We start from the raw sequence: 19,762 nt of genomic DNA, 5'->3' as shown, positions 1-19,762 counted from the left end.
TTTGCCCTTTTCACAACAGCTGCACATTATGTCAGCATCTCAACTGAGCTCAAGATCTCTGTCCTGATTAGTCACTGGCAGTTCAGGCTCATCACAGTATATAGAAAGTTTTTTTTTTTAATGCAGCCAAGATGGCTCTTCAACTGCTTTGGGCTACAGCTATCATCACCTCTGATGGTTGGCCAGGCTGACGTTATCTGGGATATCTGCCACAGGTCTTCATCTCTGGTTTATATTTCTTTGCAATGGACCACATTTGCCATTTTCCTGCCTGCTTTTTGTTTGGAGAGATCCTTTCGGAGCTCTCTGCAATCTACTCGGGTTTTCACCACAAATAATTTAGGCCCCATCTGCGCAATGCATTTTAAGCAGTATCATACCACTGTTAAAAGAGGGATGCGGGTGGTGCTGTGGGCTAAACCACAGAGCCTAGGGCTTGCTGATCAGAAGGTTGGTGGTTCGAATCCCCGCGACGGGGTGAGCGCCTGTTGCTTGGTCCCAGCTCGTGCCCACCTAGCAGTTCGAAAGCACGTCAAAGTGCAAATAGATAAATAGGTATCGCTCTGGCGGGAAGATAAACGGCGTTTCCGTGTGCTGCTCTGGTTCGCCAGAAGCGGCTTAGTCATGCTAGCCACATGACCAGGAAGCTGTACGCCGGCTCCCTCGGCCAATAAAGCAAGATGAGCGCCGCAACCCCAGAGTCGGCCACAACTGGACATACTGGTCAGGGGTCCCTTTACTTTACCACTGTTAAAAAGTCACGGCTTCTTCCCAATGAATCCTGGGAAATGTAGTTTGGGAAGGGTGCTGAGAGTTCCTGGGAAGGCCCCTATTCCAGCCACAGAGCTACAGTGCCTAGAGTTCCCTGGGAAAAGGGACTGTTAAACCACTCCAGGACCTGTCTTCTGTGTGTGGAATTGGGGGGTCTCCTAACAATGATCAGCACCCTTAATGGACTACAATTCCCAGGATTCCTTGAGGGATGCTGCAACTGTTTAAAGTGGTACACTGCTTTAAGGTATAGCGCAGATGGAGCTCAATTTAGCGCAAACCTAGGAAACCTCAGTGCTAACCCATAAATCAGGATAATTTATGAATCACCAGACTATTTAAACTACTGAACATTCGGCCACACAAAGTAACTATACAACCATTAGAAGACACCTGAAGGCAGCCCTGTACAGGGAAGTTTTTAATGTTTTATTATGTTTTTGTAAGCTGCCCTGAGTGGCAACCCAGTCAGATGAGCTAGGTTATGATGAGGATGAGGATGAATGGGAGGGATGGAATGAGGGTTTTTTTTTGGGGGGGGTGACAGAATAGTGGTCCACTCCCTAGTGAGTCATGGGATTCAAACTGGACTCACTGATCAATTTTTGGGCCCAATCCAAGTACAAAAAGCAGGTTGTGCAGAACAACTCTAGGTGCAAGTTACAAGAATTTGGGGCGGGGGGGGGGAGAGAGAAAGGATCAAATTAGTAGAATTAGGTGTGATCAGAACAGAAGAAGGCCAATCTATGCAAGGAAGACAAATTATGACCAGCACAATAGTTTGAGAGAAATGTGACTATAGTTTACACGTTGATAAGGGGATTTAGAAAAATAGAAATAGCATAATAGGGTGCTAAGCATAGAAGGGGGCTAAGACAGACGGAAGAGCATTTAGGATTAAGACCATTTGAACTCAGGGAGGCTTACTCGCAAGGAGACCAGGCTGGCCGTGGTTGCTTGGTAATTCTACGAATATGCTCGCTTCAGAGCAAGGCCCTTTCAGTGCAGCAAGGCTTACTCCTAGGTAAACGCGCATCAGCACGCACTTACTTGGGAGTAAACGCCATGGGAGGAGAAGCTGGCTGCATTTTGCGTCAGAAAGGCACACCCAGCCTCCTCCTTCCAGTCTCCGCCTCGCTTCCTGGCAGCCAAGCCGAGTGGGCGTCCAGGATTGACGGAAGGAGGGAGGGAGGGAGGCAGTCCCCGGCTCCGCTCCCCGGGTTTTCCTTCCCGCCGCCGCTCCGCGCCCGCTTCCAGCTCCGGCTCTTGCGCGCCGCCTCCCCTCTCCAGCTGTTTTACGCATCTGGCCAGCCGCGCCCTCCTCGCCTTCTCTCTCTCGCCCTCGCAGCAGCAGCAGCAGCAGTATCTGCGCGCCCGACGGCTCTCTGCCAGCTCCGAAGCTGCCATGTCCGGGGAAGAGGCGGCCGGGGGCGACGCGGGCGCCCCGCAAAGCGCCACCGCGGCGCCACCGGAGCAGCAGCAAGAAGCCACTCCGGCAGCGCAGCCCGCCCAGGAGGGCAAGGCTGCGGGGGCCCCGTCGGAGGCGGCTGCTGCCGCCGCTGCTCCCGGGCGCCAGTACCGGGCGCTGGTGCTGAGCAGCTTCGGCGGCTACGAGAAAGTGAAGGTGCAGACGCGCCAGCTGCCCGCGGCCGAGCCCAGCCCGGCCGCGGGCCAAGTCAGCGTCGAGGTGCGCGCCTGCGGGCTCAACTTCGCGGATCTGCTGGCCCGACAGGGGGTGTACGACAGGCTGCCGCCGCTGCCCTTCAGCCCGGGCATGGAGGCGGCCGGCACCGTCTTGGCCGTGGGCGAGGGCGTCTCCAGCCCCAAGGTGGGTGTCGAGGGGGGGGGAAGCGTCTCCGGTTCGACGGCGGCTGGGCGCGGACTCTGCTTCCTTTCCCCCGCAGTGCAGGGAAGGGTGGGCGTGGCGGGGCAGGGGGAGCGGAGGAGGAGCAGCCCCCCCCAGGAGGGCAGCTGGATGCGTGGGCGGGGGGGGGGTACGTGGGCGCGCAGCCCCCCTCACCCGTGGGGAACCCGAAGGTTCGAGGGTGGAGCTGGAGAAGGTGCCTAACCTTAGGGAGCTAACGGGAGGGGCTGGGAGGAGAAAGAAACGTGGCGAGGCGAAGGATCCTGCCCTGCAAGGAGTGGGGGGGGGGTCGAGAGATGGGCGCGATCCCCTCCCGCCCCAGGGGTTCTACCTGTCTGGAAAGTGGGCGTGGAGCTGAGACAATGGAAGGGTGGGGTGCGGGTGCGTGGGAGGGGGCGCCCCCTCTCCACCTTCAGCTGAAGTGGGCGCCCCAGGGAGAAGGGACTCAGGAGCCCCCCACCCCCACGAGAAGAGGGTGCGATCCGGGACCCACCCAGAAGGGGAAAGATTGGGGGAGATGTGGGCAGGAAGACTGCCTAGGGCAGGGAGTGTCTACGTCTTGGCTGGCTTGGGGAGACGACCGAAATGCTTTCGGTTTTTTTTGGGGGGGCAGGATCACGCCTCCCTCCCGCTTATGCAAGAGGCACGGGGCTTTGTTCCTGATCTCATGCTTTGCCTCGGGCTTGTGGGGTGGGGTCATTCCTTCGCATCTGCCCTAGATGTCCAGAAATGCAATGTGGAAATGACACAGCCCCACCTTCTCCCCACAGCCTTGGGATTTGGGGGTGGCGCAGCAGCAACAGAGGGTGGTCCCAGATGCTGTGGTGCACTCTGCACATGCCTGGAGCACAGCATACGCTCAGCAGGATGGGAAGGAGGCTGGAGTTTGTCATGTTCTTCGGAGGGGGACAACCGCACCCTGGTGACTGGGGTTATGGACCCACACACCCCACTGTGTGTTGTGCAGGGAGCTGCACGTCAGTGGGAAGAGATGCAGAGTTTCTTTTGGTGGCTGCTGTTTACAATCCCTTCCTTCTCCAGGGTCTCCACAGAGGGTTCTTCCGAGAGATTAAGTATTTATTTATTTTCTAAATAACAGCCGCTGCCGCCACCCTGCATCTGAGGGGTTAATTTATCCCACCCTGTCACCTCAGTTTTCCCCACAGCCACTATTTTGGCAGTAAGCTTTGTAACACTAATAAGGCTCATTCGAGAAATATAGCAATACAGTGGTACCTCGGGTTACATATGCTTCAGGTTACATACGCTTCAGGTTACAAACTCCGCTAACCCAGAAATAGTACCTTGGGTTAAGACCTTTGCTTCAGGATGAGAACAGAAATCGCGCGCAACACCATCAGGAGGCCCCATTAGCTAAAGTGGTGCTTCAGTTTAAGAACAGTTTCAGGTTAAGAACGGACCTCCGGAACGAATTAAGCACGTAACCAGAGGTACCACTGTACCTGTTCCTGCTTCTTTTCTGTGTGTTCGTATGGCACACGGTTATAAGGTGAGGTGTGTATTTTAAGTGTACCGGTTATCTCAACCAGTTCATTAATCATGTGACTTAAAAGCTTGAGGCTGTGAGTGCAAAAGAGAAAATAAAGCAAATCTTAACTCATATGGGTTTTTGGGGGGCATATAGGAGGGCGGGGACCTTATCCGCAACTTCTGCTTCACCTCAAAGGCATTCCCGGAGACTTGAGGGAGAATTCAGGCGAACCCTGTTAATACTTTAAAAGAACCCTGGAGCTATGAAAAGGGGCCCTATGCACATTTTTTAATTAATTTTTGTTCCTATCCTGCTTCCGTGCTGCCACCACCCCGACCTCAAGGTGGCGTAAGTGGTTCTCCCCCTCCCCAATCCCATTCAATCCTCACCACAACCTTGGGAGGTCCCAGGATTACCCAGTGAGTTTCGTGGGTCTGTGGGGATTTGAACCCACATCTCCCAGGTCCTAGTCCAACACGCTAACCACTGCACCACACAGGCATTCATCCTGATGGACTTATGTGGAGCTCTGCACCCAAGGGAAGATTATAAGTGGCCCAGGTTCTCCCATTGCATGGAGGAGCCCGTTCTCCACGTTGCCGAGCATCCGTTGTTGTGGGGCGTGGCCTCTGGTTGTGACCACTCTCCCTCCCCCTTGTCATGGCTGTTTATATGAACATCCCTTTGGTGTGCAGTGAGCAGTGGCTTACCTGCAAATTCCATTAGCTTCTGTAGCCAGACTCTCCAAGGGCGTGGGCGTAATCATAAAAACATAGCAATTTCAAATATTTTCTGGTATCGATTGCTTTCAAACTGGAGGCAAAGCACGTTGAAGCTTCCTTCAAGGTTTTATTTTTGCAAGGATCAGGCAGGCCCGCTTTCCTTTGCACGCCGTTGCTTGAGAAGAATAGGACTCCTTTGCAAATTCAGAGAGATTGCTGGATTGCCATGGATTTCTTCAGTAAACTTGATGTGCAACCGTTTTCATCATTGCCACTTGATAAGTGGTAATTAAGACTTGGGTGTCTTCAGTATGGTTCTTCAAATTAGCTAATCTTGCGATGAAAAGCCCTGCTGGTTTCTGCTTCCTGTCTTGAAAAGTACAGGGTTTGGTCCCTGGGTTTTCACCACAAAAAGCCAGTTTTGAACCTGTTTTACTGGCTGCGTTCCAACAGAACCCCAGAAACAAGGCCTATAGTATTCTGTTGTTCTTTGAAGAGGCTAAGAAGAGGTCAGATGGGAGGGGCCATAGAGCTTCAAGGTTGGATGCAGAAGGTTCCTGGTCCAATCTCTGCCATCTCCAGGTCAGGCCAGGAGACAGGTCTGCCTGAAGAGCACTGGAGAGTTCTTGCCAGTCACTTTAGCGGCAACACCGAGCGACGGCCTCTGCAGACATCCTTTTAATGCTGCGTTCATAATGATTTGCCCTCATGATGGTTATACACGATCCCACTCTCGATACTGTCTTCACCTGCGAAGGTTTTGCGGCAGACATACTGCTTCATCTCCAGTTACAGATAGGTAGCCGTGTTGGTCTGCCATAGTCAAAATAAAAAAAATCCTTCCAGTAGCACCTTTAAGACCAACTAAGTTAGTTCTTGGTATGAGCTTTCGTGTGCAAGCACACTTCTTCAGATACACTGAAACAGAAGTTGCCAGATCCTTCTATATAGTGAGAAGGTGGGGAGGGGTATTACTCAGAAGGGTGGTGGGAATGGGAGATTGGCAGATAGCTGGGATGAGCCTGCTGACGACTCTTAACGACTGTAATGGGTCTTACAGGAAAAGGCAAGGGGTGAGAAGGTGAGAAATGGCTTAGTCATGTATCCCATTATATATCCCATTATACATGACTAAGCCATTTCTCACCTTCTCACCCCTTGCCTTTTCCTGTAAGACCCATTGCAGTCGTTAAGAGTCGTCAGCAGGCTCATCCCAGCTATCTGCCAATCTCCCATTCCCACCACCCTTCTGAGTAATACCCCTCCCCACCTTCTCACTATATAGAAGGATCTGGCAACTTCTGTTTCAGTGTATCTGAAGAAGTGTGCTTGCACACGAAAGCTCATACCAAGAACTAACTTAGTTGGTCTTAAAGGTGCTACTGGAAGGATTTTTTTTCTATTTTGCTTCATCTCCAGTCTTTTCATTTCCTGAAATGTGGTATCTTTTCATACCACAAGTGTGCGTCCTGCAGTCATTGTACTGTAGTGCAAAGCAATAATGCAATAACACATTGTGGGACAAATAATAAAGTGGGAATAATAAAGTGGATGTGCAGACAGTCCAGTATAACTCCGCCACTGTTGCATTAATGATATGATGCGGAATATACCTGCAAAACAAAAGCAACAACCTAGAATATGGGCCAAGGCTCTAACTTCGGCGTGAGGTATCTTCCGACGTAAGATGACCAATTCAACACCACAATTTTAGAGGCAGTAGTGAATTCAGCATGGGATATGAGATTTCCATCATTCTGGTTCAGCAAGACCTGAATATATATATATAGATTTGTAAAGTATAATTCCTATAGCATTGGAGATATGCCTCAAAAACCTCCAGTTTTGCAACCAGAGCTTTCCGGAGTCAATTACATGCAAGTCTTCGTAAATTTGGCCCTATGTTCTGGTTTTATTCCGGTCGAAGAACTATGGCATACCCTGGCCTGGAATTTGAATAGTTGCAATAATATGTAGAAGTCCTAGCCCATGGATTTCTAGGCAGGCTTTGTCCTTACTGAAAGGCCCCAAAGGTTCAAAATAAATTGGACCAGAACATTGAAACACCAGTTGGACCAGTTAAGGCGGCCAACCTACTTGAAAGTCACCTTGGCAACCAAGTTCGTTGGCTGAGCGCCTATCTTGCAAGCAGAGAGTTGCCTGGTTACTTCAAACTGATTATGGGTAATTCAGCCGCCAACCTGCTTCCTTTTTTGCCCTCTGCGAGCCACCGCCCCTCAAGTTCCTTTGTTTGGTCAACTGTGTCTTTAGAGGCAGCCCTTGAAAGCATCTTTGGAGGAGACCAGGTGATCTAGCTACCTGGCGACAGTTCCACGGGTTGCATCTTTGGACTAGAAGAAGTGGCCAATGAGCTTGGGGTGTGTGTGTGTGGAGAGAATGTCCTGCAGTCTCATTGTGCTGTGCCTCCTTCCCGGCCTGATCCAGCTACCTTCTCTTCTGACCAGTGATGATTCATAGAGTGGCTTATGGGATTGCTGAGTTAATGGGGAAGGACTGTACCCCACGGGCAGAGCGGAAGGTCCCTGGGACAACCTCCAGGATACCCAGGTGGGTACTGGAGTGAATGGGTGTTAGGGGAAGGGTAATCGTACACCTTGGAGTAAATTGTCCACCTTTGGTCCCTGTTATGTACTGAAGTTCTCACCCTGGGCCAACAGGGGGATACTGTAGATAGTTTTCACTCAGGTCCACATATTCAAATAAGGAATTGAAAGTGACATTCAGTGATTGGATAGTTATAGAAAGTTGTTACTGTTGCGTTGTAGTGGAGCTCTATATAAGCAGGCTGGCTGAACCCTTCAGTTCAGTTCTGTTCTGGGTCTGTGAATAAATAAGAGCTGTTTGAAGAATTGCTGTGTCGTCTGATATGTTCACCCACAACTTAACAGTCCTCATCCTGCACTTGGCTCCCAACTGTGGCTCCTAGAAGCTGTCAGCATGTGACAGCGGCCACACCCTGGGAATGGCTTCAAAGGTTTCAAGCCCTGGGTGAGTTAGGAACTTCCCCTGCATGCGAAGACAGGCTCCGGAGGACTGAATGGCCGAGACCAATTATGGGTCCAATGGTCAAGAAGGAGGTTTCTGCACCTGCCGTAGAGGGAAGTGAGGGGCAGGTGGGGCTCGTCAACCTGTGAAGGTAGCCCATCTCTGAGAAGGAAAACTGATACAGTGGTACCTTGGTTTATGAACTTAATCCGTTCCGGAAGTCCGTTCTTAAACCAAGGTGTGCTTTCCCATAGCAGCGGGGGGCTCAATTTACAAATGGAACAGACTCAACAGGAAGTGAAACATGTTCTTCTTCCAAGGCAAAGTTCACAAACCAAAACACCTACTTCCGGGTTTGCAGCGTTCTTAATCCAAGTTGTTCATAAACTAAGCTGTTCTTAAATCAAGGTACCACTGTATATTGCCAGGTCAAAAATCTCTGGTGCCGCTCAGTTCAAGCCGTGCTCTGTGTGCATTGTGTCACTCGTGGAAGACGTAGCAAATTAGGGGAAAGGTTTTGCTCAAGTACGCGAGGCTTCCAAAAGGGCTTTGAGTCTATCAGTTTTTCGGGGGGGGGGGTTCCCCAACTGCCCCCTGCCCTGTGTCCAATTTCTGATGGGAGTTACGTTTGTTGCCAGATACTCAGGCAGCAACGCACAGTTTGTCAGTCTAGTGCACTTGTCTGCTCCTGTAATGGGATGCAGATTCGATGTTCCAGCTGCCTAATAAGGCTTAGCGGGAGTGTTGTGGTTTTGTGTGTGTGTGTGTGTGTGCCAGAGACGGGCTGTTATGGGCATTGGGGAATCTTGCCGCCACCATTCCCACAAGAGACAACAGCTGGCTTTTTTGCTACCTAAATGGGCCTCGTGCTGGGAAAACACAGACAGGCAGCAGCTCCTAGACAACGTTCCCTGGTGTTCTCTAATTATTTCTGCCTCTTTACCTGTGAGTTGGGTGCGAGGGGAATAGAGCATCTCCATTATCCTTAAGGAGGAGCGGAAGATTCAGTGGGGGTGGGGTGGGCACAGCTGTCTCTGCCCTGCCTGCTCCTTGCAAGACTTCTAAACCTTCAAGTGCAAGTCTTAAAAAAAAAGAGTAAAAAAAAATTTATTTTCAGCGTTAGTAGAATTAAAATAAAAGGTAAAGGGACCCCTGACCATTAGGTCCAGTCGTGGCCGACTCTGGGGTTGCGGCGCTCATCTCGCTTTATTGGCCGAGGGAGCCAGCGTACAGCTTCCATGTCATGTGGCCAGCATGACTAAGCCACTTCTGGCCAACCAGAGCAGCACACGGAAACGCCGTTTACCTTCCCGCTGGAGCGGTACCTATTTATCTACTTGCACTTTGATGTGCTTTCAAACTGCTAGGTGGGCAGGAGCTGGGACTGAGCAACGGGAGCTCACCCCATCGCGGGGATTCGAACTGCCAACCTTCTGATCGGCAAGTCCTAGGCTCTGTGGTTTAACCCACAGCACCAATATATACACATAAAAGATCGCATGCAAATAAGTATACAGTGGTACCTCAGGTTAAGTACTTAATTCGTTCCGGAGGTCCGTTCTTAACCTGAAACTGTTCTTAACTTGAAGCACCACTTTAGCTAATGGGGCCTCCTGCTGCTGCCGCGCCGCCAGAGCATGATTTCTGTTCTCATCCTGAAGCAAAGTTCTTAACCCGAGGTACTGTTTCTGGGTTAGCAGAGTGTGTAACCTGAAGCGTATGTAACCCGAGGTACCACTGTAATACAAACATTGCAGCACCTGCCCTTTTTCTTACAAGTAAGCAGCTGTAACAGAGAAGGAAATGCCAAAGGGCTGATTGCCACTAGCTGCTGATTCTGTAGGTTCACCCTATCTGTATTCAAATACGGTCATAAAACAGGAAGAATAAAATTGCGAGATAATGAAATAATCCTCCTAGGCCTTTACTGATCTCTGAGCCAGCTCATGCAGCCTCAAACCCTTACAAAGCAGAAAACAAATAAGGCACTGTAAGCAGACAAAGTTCACCCTTCCAGGGCTTGCGTGGCCTCGCCTGATTCAGATGTTCCAGAGAAATAGTCCTGTGCTGGTGAAATTTTGCCCCCAAATCTCTTAAGAGGTTGCTCCTGATGGGGAGGCACCCGATATCATCACTCAGTGCTGTTCTCTGAAATTGATCCTGGAAGATAGGACTGGAACCAGTGCCTTCAATACCCAACTCATAGAACTGGTTCACGGGAGGCCATCGTCAATGGTATCAAAAGCCACTGAGAGATCAGGTAAAAGCCACAGGGTCACACTCCCCTTGACTCCCCTCTCAAGGCGGCCAAGGTCGGATTCAGTCCCATATCCTTGCCTGAACCCCAATTGGAATAAGTCAAGATAATAGGCTTCATCCAAGCGTATGTGCAACTGTTGCTGTGTAGGCCCTGCCATTTTGCTTTTGGTGCACGCCCTCAGGAGACAGGGCATGTTCATCTGTCGCTTTCAGAATGGTCGAGAGTAAGTGTGGACCGCCAGGTTGGATTACCTGAGAACCTTGCGTAATCAAGGAAAGATCGACAGTTTCCTTTCCCCTTGAGTTAGAGGCCTCGCCATGTTATTATGTGTGTTGTTTCTTTACATTGCCTGTAGTTTCAGCTTCTGTTTCAAACTACAGGTAGGTAGCCGTGTTGGTCTGCCATAGTCAAAACAAAAATAAAAAATTAAAATTAAAAATTCCTTCCAGTAGTACCTTAGAGAGCAACTAAGTTAAGTTATTGGTGTGAGCTTTCGTGTGCATGCACACTTCTTCAGATACACTGAAACAGAAGTCACCAGACCCTTATATATAGTGAGAGGGTGGGGAAGGGTATTACTCAGAAGGCTGGTGGGAATGGGTGATTGGCTGATGGGTGTAGTAAACCTGTTGACAACTGTTAACGACTGCATAGGAAAAAGCAAGGGGTGAGATGGCTCAAAATAGCTTTATCATGTATAATGAGCTAAGAATCCAATGTCTCTGTTCAGACCAGGTCTCTCCATTGTTCTAAGTTTGGTAATAAGTTGCAATTCAGCCACTTCTCTTTCCAGTCTATTTCTGAAATTCTTTTGTAATATGACATCTACTTTGAGATCTTGTGGTGCCAGGAATCACAAGACAGATAAACCAGTAGAATACTTCAATCTCCCAGGACATTCTATACAAGATTAAGAAAAAGAAAGAAAAAGAAATGGTATGGGCGCTAAAATAAGTTTACCAAATTTGTTTCAATGAATCCGGGGGGACACTTTTCAAATTCAATGGATTTTGTATGGGAACCGATTTGTAGATCCGGGGACTGTCCCTGGGAAATGGGGATGTCTGGTAAAACCAATGGCAAAAACTCCCACAAAACCCCCTCACAAGGGACGAAAGCTTAAAAACACATGGATACAAATAAAGTCCGGATCTTGCAAATCCTGCCCCACTCAAAGAGGCCAGGCTGATGAGTTGGTTCTTGGACAATAGCCCTGTAACTGATACCTGTCAACTTGGGGATGGCTCCGTCTGTGGTCATGAAGTGCATCCAGTCTGTGTTGATTTTGGCACTGCTCTGTGGATGAGGAATGCAACATCCATCACAATGGCTTGTTGTCCTTTGGGATTGTCATCATTCACCTACCTTGTGTTGCTCCTCCCCTGAATATCTTGTTTATTCGAGCAGTGATCTTCCTTCCTGGCTGCAGCAAGAGAAGTCCCTTTATAGCATGTGGCAGCTGCTAGCCATCTTTCCCACCCTAAAAACAGCCTGCTTCCCTTGGCTATTTTAAATTAATTACTAATACACAAGGCGATAGCTGGACCTGAGGAAGAGCAGAGAATTAGGTCAATGCATTCCAGCTAATGCCAGAAGAAGTGTGTGCTATGTATTACATTTCAATAATAATTATAATAATAATAAATAATAATTTATTATTTATACCCCGCCCATCTGGCTGAGTTTCCCCAGCCACTCTGGGCGGCTCCCAATCAAGTGTTAAAAACAATACAGCATTAAATAAAATAAGCATAAATTAAATTAAATTAAGCACAAAGCCATGAGGTAATACTTGATATCCTCCTTTGGGGCGGCCATTTTTGTTTTTCTGCTTTTTATTAGAGACGCAGCTTTGGCAGACGCCGTCCTCGAACTCTCCTAGAAAGAACTTTCACTCAGAAATGCCGTCGTGCTTTCTTACGTGAAGCACATCTTCCTGATTTTTGACTTCGGTTATTGGAAAACTGTAGAGATGAGGTCATTGTCACCAAGAGAAACTTGGCTGAGGGGGTCCAGGGCCTTGGCTGAAGCAGGCGTTCCTTCTAACGTAAAAGGAGAGGGTGCCCTGGAGGCCTTTGCAGTGGTCCTTATAATTTGCGCTGAGATGCTCTTGCTAGGTTGGAAGCTGGCCCAAGCCGTCTGTCATTGAACCACGACTGGTCTAATGACTCCATGGCTCCATTGGAGGCACGTTCAGCCATCCTGCTTGCATGTAGAATCTCAGTGGTGTCCAAACTTTTTTCAAAGAGGGCCAGATTTGATGAAGTGAAGGGCCGACCAAAGTTTTTGAGCTTTTTTTAGGGTTGGAGTTGTTAAGGTTTTCTTTAGGACTTTACCCCAGGAAATAAACTGCCACAGGGGCTGGATTCAACTGACCGGCGGGCTGGATTAGGCCCCCGAAATGGACTTTGGACATGCCTGATGTAGATCCTACAATAAGCTCAGCCCCTGCCTCACTATTCCCTTTGAGTAGTTGGAGAGTGAAGTCTAAAGCGGGCAATCTCTTCTCCCCGTGCGTATTTCTGGCATTAGACAGAACCCTGCAAAACTGGGAGCGGTCATAGTTTAGCGGTAGAGGATTTACAGAAGGTTCGAGATAGAGCAGCTGGGAATGTCCTCTGCGTGAAATCCTGGAGAGCCATCAGTGTTTCCCAATCTTGGGTCTCCAGCTGTTGTTGGACTACAACTCCCATCATCCCTTGCTAGCCATGGTCAAGGATTGTGGGAACTGTAGTCCGAAAACAACTGGAGACCCAGGATTGGGAAACACTGGACTAGACAGTAGTGAGCTTGATGGACTTGTGGTCTGATTCTGCCTGCAGCAGCTTCCTGCATCCCTTAATTGGGATCCTAAAATGTGTGGAGAAGGGAAACTTTCTGCTTTTACCCTCCAAGTTCTGGAGGACCTCAGAGATAGTGATGTGGAGGGAGTGAATTGTTCCTTTTTTTATTATTATTAAATTAGCATGCTGCCCTTCATCCCTAGATCTCCAGGTGGTTCACAAAACCTAACAATACATCCAGGATTTGCGGGTGACCTTTGAGGCTTTTCCAAATAGTTCTCTTCAAAGTTGCCTCTTTGAAGCTACTTAAGCACTTGTTTGATGCTCAATATTAAATCCTTTTAACTGTTTTTCTTCGACTAGTATGTAAAAAAAGAGTTCATTAGGGGTCCCCACCCCCACCCCCCACAAAGTTTATCCTCTTTCACGCTGGTAACTTGGAGGCAAAGTGGAACGTGTGTCTAGAGGTAGTTTTCAAAGGCGGCTTGTATTTTTAATCAGTAAATGGGGGCTGGGGAGGAAACCACACACAGTTATGGAAGTAGCCGCTGCAGCCTTCTGTGCGCAGTGATGCTCTGTGTGTGGCTGCTTCGGAAGTCACACTGTTCCTGTAAAGAGGCTGCTTGTGAGCGGCCCATTGCAGAGGCCAACGAGCTGCCGAAATGTCCACATCAGCTTTGTTGCAGCAGTTGAAAGCATGTGTTTGTTGTTTGCTGATGCTTCGTTGCCTATCAAAATCTGCAAGACAACCTTCCAGAACTGGCTGGGGCTGATGGGAGTTGTAGTTCTGGACTGTGCTGCTATAGGCTGCTATAAGGGAAGTTCATTATACAGTAGTACCTCCGCTTACGTAACCCTCTGGCTACGTAAACTTTGGGTTACATAGGCGGCAAACCCTGAAGTATTTTACCGGGTTTTGCCGAATGCGCAGAAGCCGTCCTCTGGTTGCGAAAACCTCGGGATCCGGCCGGACCTCCGGAACGGATCCCGTCCACAACTGGAAGTACCTCTGTACACCTTTAGGAGTCAGGCAAAATGTTCCTATATAACCAGGCCTTTGACTGAGTTACATGCAATGCCCTTTTAAAATGTGTTGCCAGGGGCACGCGTGTTATTGGGTTGTTTTTTGGTTTATTATGTATTTTGTGTTTTTATATTGTGAGTTTATGTTTTAAACTGCCAGAAAGCTGTGGGTATAGGGCGGTATACATTTTTTAAATAATAATAATAGTAGTAGTAGTAGTTGTTGTTGTTATTGGAAGCCTGAACAAGCAGACGTGCTTTGTGCATTTTCTCCCAACAAGGAAGTTGGATTTGGCCTCCCTTGGCCTTCGCATTCTTTAACTAGAAACATAACCAAGCAAACCCACCCAGAGTTGGCGTTGCAAACGCACTGTCTCTTTCTTGAACGCATTAATAACCCTGGGGTGCCTTTCATCTTTCCTCCCTGAATGCGCAATGTGTGCTGCTTCGCATATTTCAAAAGGAGCGTGCAGACTGTGTCCCATCTGGCGGTAGTTTTACGAGGATTTTAATTATTGATTGTAAGGTGCTTGCGAGTGAGAAGCGACCATGTGTAAGAACACCCTGGCACTTTCCTTAAAAAAATAAGAAAAGCAGTTTTGGGGGAGGGGGGATGTAGAATGGAAATGCAGCATGGGGGTGGGTGCGTATGGACAACAACAACAACAACAACTACTACTACTACTACTACTTATTGTTTATACCCCACCCATCTGGCTGGGTTTCCCCAGCCACTCTGGGCTGCTGCAACAAAAGTTTTAAAATACATTAAAACATCAGTCATTAAAAACTTCCCTTAGATGTCTTCTAAACGTCACATAGTTGTTTATTTCCTTGACATCTGGTGGGAGGGCGTTCCACAGGGCGGGTGCCACTACCGAGAAGGCCCTCTCTGCCTGGTTCCTTGTGACCTCACTTCTCGCAATGAGGGAACTGCCAGAAGGCCCTCGGAGCTGGACCTCAGTGTCCCAGCAGAGCGATGGGGGTGGAGACGCTCCTTCAGGTATACCTTCAGGTTTGCATGCAGACTTAACCCTGTGCTCACTGCTGTGGCTGTCCCTCAAAGGAGCCACTTTCCTCGGTTTCCAAATTTGCATGTTTGCAAGGGCAAGGATTAATACACACAGCACATGTGTTGCTTCTCTGTTGGGAAGGACCGTATGCTCTGTGACGGAGCTTCAAATCCTGGCATTGCCAGGTGGGGTTGGGAAGATCTGCCAGAAACTCTGGAAAGCTGCTGCCAAAATAGGCATAGCCAGGTGCGGGGAGGGAAGGGCAGCTCCCCCCCCCCCCAATAAATACAAATCAGTAAAAATGCATAGCAAACAGAGGTTCTGCCCCCCCCCCAAAAATCCTGGCTACGCCCATGGCTGCCAATGTTATTACTTTTTTTAACAAGTTTTATTGGGATTTATAGAGAAAAATGCAAATCTTAATATCAAATATCTTCCCCCCTTTTTTTATCCAGATTAAGACTTTGATCTAAATACATTAAAAACATAAAGGAAAGGGGGGGGGGGAGAGAGAGAAAGGAGTAGAAAAAGAAAGAGAAAAAAGAGTAGAAAAGAGGTTATGATAGAGAATGATAGAAAAACAAAATTCAGAAAGTAAAGAACTTTTGATTGTCTGTCTGCTATATATAAACAATATTCACTTTGCCCACTCCAATATAACACGCAACAAAGCCACTTTCTATAATCAGTTGTCCTCAAATCCAAATATTATTTCTTTTTCACACAAAAAGTCCATGAGAGGTTTCCAGTCTTTTGCAAATATTAACGACTTTTCTCTGATCAAACGTCGATCTCGTCATTTCACCTGTCCATTAGTTTTAACAGCCATTCTTCCTTTGTTGGTAACAATGGGTTCTTTCCATCTTTGTGCATATAAAAGTATCAGAGCGGTAATCATATATTGTAACAAAGTTCCAGTGTCCTTTTCTAACTGTATATAAGTCCAAGCAGGAATAGTTCTGGCTTCAGTTTTTAAAAAAACCAGTCTTCAAGATTCTCTGTATCAATGTACATATTTGTACCCAATATTGTAACTTAAACAAGTGGTAGGGAGAAGAGGCCCTCATGGAACTCAGATTTGCCGTAACTTGATCCGGCAGAATCCTGGCTCATCCCAATTCAGGCTGAAACAAAATAAAAACATTCCTTCCAGTAGCACCTTAGAAACCAACTAAGTTTGTTATTGGTATGAGCTTTCGTGCCACACGAAATAACAAACTTAGTTGGTCTCTAAGGTGCTACTGGAAGGTATTTTTTTATTTTGTTTTGACTACGGCAGACCAACACAGCTACCTACCTGTAACCCAATTCAGGTTGTTATCCAGGATTTGGCTGGATCTGTTGCACAGCCCTCCTGGCTTGTTGTTAGGAAGCTTCCTGTGTTTCCCCCCTCCAAAGCTGCTTTTCTTTTCTTTTAAATAAGGAGGAGGGGAGACACCACTTGCATGTGGCTGCCTCTAATCCGTATTTCTGCCTTGAATTTAAGAAGGCAGCATGACGAGTGTTTTATGGAGGAACGGGTGTCTTTTTCGGATTACTCAGAGAAGTATTGCAGTGTGGTGAGCTCGTGAGCTAGGTTTGAGCTATGAGCAACGGAGGTAATTAGACTATAATGTCGTGATTGTGATTTAACAGATGGGAGAAGCAACAACTCCGTGGAAAATGGGGGCGGGGGGGAGTCGACAAAAATGAGAGAAGAGACAGAATTGTGTTTTGTTTATGTTTAAAATGCTGAAACTTAATAAAATATAATTGAAAAGAAAAAGGAAGGGGAGGCAGTTGCGTGCTTGTTGCGTACATAGGTTTGTTTGTTTAGCACAGGCTTCCTCAACCTCGGCCCTCCAGATGTTTTGAGACTACAATTCCCATCATCCCTGACCACTGGTCCTGCTAGCTAGGGATCATGGGAGTTGTAGTCCCAAAACATCTGGAGGGCCGGGGTTGAGGAAGTCTGGTTTACCACATGTGCAGTCAGCGTACACAGTAAGGGGCCTAGTTCAGTTGTGGCTGCATACTTTCATAGCTCTTGCATCCCTTTTTCCCCCATCCCTGTTTCCCAATATATGCTTCTCATGGACATTATACGGCTTTGGGAACAGGGCAAAACCGGTATATTCAGCATCGGCAGCCAAAGATTGGGTTGGTAACTTTCAACGAACACGTGCTATTCAGCTGCAAGGCTTGTTACAACCAGTCGTCTTCCAGAGTAGATAAAAACATTTGTCCTTGTGTAATATCACGCAGGAACTCATCCAGTGTTTGGGAAAAGCTTGCCGGCTGTTGCATAAGGCAACAGCCAGCTTCTCCACCCACCTGCGCACGGGGGCCTTGTATTTTTGCACTAAGGTCCTGGAATTAGGAATCTGGACAAACCATGCCAGTTTTGTTAGCAGTATGTGAATGCGCTAAGGGGAGGGGGCTGGCTAATAGCTCTGCTCCGACAGCGAAAGGTGAAATTCTCTGTATTCTGAACCAGCCGCCGCATTTCAGCAGGAGGCAACTAAATTGCACACCGGGATTAGATAACGCGCATTTGCATTTTTAGCATTTGCATGCATCTTGTCTTCAGCAACTGTGGGAACACCTGGGAAGGCAGAAGGCAGATACAAAGAGTTTCATTACTAAAAGCCTGTGAGGAATAGATTTCTTGTACCCAACAGTAATATAGAATCACGGGAATTTTAGCGGCAAGAAATTGGAAAAATACTAAAACACCTAATATAGCAAACTGGGAAACATTAATGGTAGAATACTTGCAGCTAGCAAAAGGTGACAGGAAGAGTTAAGGGCCAAACAAAACAAAAAGTCCATAAGGAATGGAGAATATTTAAAAAATAGTTCAAGAACCATGGTATAAAGGGTAATGTGGCAGACGTAGACTGAGCCTTGTAGTATGTAAAGGTAATCAACAATTTACATAGAAATACGATAAAAAATAGAAGAAATAAGTAACTGTGTGGTAAAAGTATATTTAACAGGTAACGTACAATGAGAATGTTTGGAAGTCTTTTTAAAACCTCAACTACTTTTTCTTCTTTATTTTATTTTTTCATTTTTTTATTTTTTCATAAATTGTAGTATCATGTGTATTGTGAGATATACAAAGTATCTTTGCTTAAGTTGCTATCATTTTCTTTTTTGTTACAAACCAAAACAGAGAGTGTTGTATAAATGTATATTTTTGAAAAAATAAAATAAAAAGTACTATAGAATAATGGAAGGGTCTACTAGTCCAACTCCCTTTAGTGCAGGAATGTTTTGCCCAATGTACTCGGTGTGACGTCAGTGATGGCACCCCACTTGCCATCGCTTTACTTTTAGTCAGCTTTCACAAGAGGGCAACCCATTTGTATCTACTCAGAAGTTCTACAACGAGACTTGCTCCTTACTAAACCAACATTAAGAGAGTCCTGTGACATCTTTAACAGGCATCCCAAACTCAGCCCTCCAGCTGTTTTGGGACTACAATTCCCATCATCCCTGACCACCGGTCCTGTTAGTGAGGGGTGACAGGAATTGTAGTCTCAAACCAGCTGGAGGGCCGAGTTTGGGGATACCTGGGTGAACACATTGATTGTGCCATAAGCTTTCCAGCAGGGCTGCCCCATCCATGAGGCGTGTTGAGGCGATCGCCTCAGGCAGCAGCATCCACCGGTGCAGCCTATCTTTGTGGGGCTACCTTTGAAGATGACCCAGAAGCTACAACTAATCCAGAATGCAGCAGCTAAACTGGTGACTGGGAGCGGCTGCCGAGACCACATAACACCGGTCTTGAAAGACCTCCATTGGCTCCCAGTACATTTCCAAGCACAGTTCAAAGTGTTGGGGCTGACCTTTAAAGCCCTAAACGGCCTCGGTCCAGTATACCTGAAGGAGCGTCTCCACCCCCATCGTTCTGTCAGGACACTGAGGTCCAGTGCCAAGGGCCTTCTGGCAGTTCCCTCACTGCGAGAAGTGAGGTTACAGGGAACCAGGCAGAGGGCCTTCTCGGTAGTGGCACCCGCCCTGTGGAACGCCCTCCCACCAGATGTCAAAGAGAAAAACAACTACCAGACTTTTAGAAGACATTTGAAGGCAGCCCTGTTTAGGGAAGCTTTTAATGTTTGAAGCACTATTGTATTTTAAACTTTTGTCGGAAGCCGCCCAGAGTGGCTGGGGAAACCCAGCCAGATGGGCGGGGTATAAATAAATTATTATTATTATTTCCTCATTTTGTTCCTGGTGTAGATCGTCTCTCCCTGTTTCTTCCCTGGCGGGCGGGGTGGGTGCCATCTTGACATCCACCTCACATTCCCAAATGTCTTGGGCCAGTTCTGCTTTCAAGAACCTCAGTCCACTTCTTCAGGCGCATGAAATGTCCCCCTCAGTTCCAGGCATGTAATGTGGGCATGTGCTGCCGGTGATGGAAACGATGAGCGCAGAGGGAATGAAACGTAGGAGAGCACAGACTGCTTATTCATGGTGTGTTCAGATTGGATTTCTTTTTCATTTATATAGATTAATTCATTTGGTTTTTCAAATTAAAATTTCACAAAGATCTATCAAGCATAAATCATAGAAACAAGATTCCAAGGAATCTCCTGAACTTGGTGGGTCCTATTATTAATCATTTCCTCCTGCATCTTTTATGATGATCCAAATCTTTTACATCTCCATTGTATCCAGAATTCAGCCTTGAACTACAAGCGATATTCTAATCCTTCTAACGATTTTAACTGTTTTCAGTGCTCTTTAAGATAAGTCATAAATTTCCCCCATTCCTTATTAAAATGTTGGTCTTTCTGATTTCTGACTCTTCCGGTCATTTTAGCCATTTTGGCATAGTCCA

The 19,762-nt window shown here is 47.4% G+C and overlaps 1 protein-coding gene across 1 annotated transcript in view; it reads left to right on the top strand.

Moving 5' to 3' along the window:
* The first annotated feature begins 2,093 nt into the window (after positions 1 to 2,093).
* Positions 2,094 to 19,762, top strand: part of VAT1 (vesicle amine transport 1) — a 33,766-nt gene continuing 16,097 nt past the window's right edge. Inside the window, exon 1 of the mRNA XM_080976919.1 lies at positions 2,094 to 2,599. Coding sequence (XP_080833045.1) covers positions 2,177 to 2,599 — 423 coding nt within the window. The 5' untranslated portion in view covers positions 2,094 to 2,176. The remainder of the gene's footprint in view (positions 2,600 to 19,762) is intronic.

This window comes from Podarcis pityusensis (genome assembly GCF_964106645.2).
Source record: "Podarcis pityusensis genome assembly, chromosome: 13".
Lineage (NCBI taxonomy): Eukaryota > Metazoa > Chordata > Lepidosauria > Squamata > Lacertidae > Podarcis > Podarcis pityusensis.
This window is presented reverse-complemented; position numbering and strand designations above follow the sequence as displayed.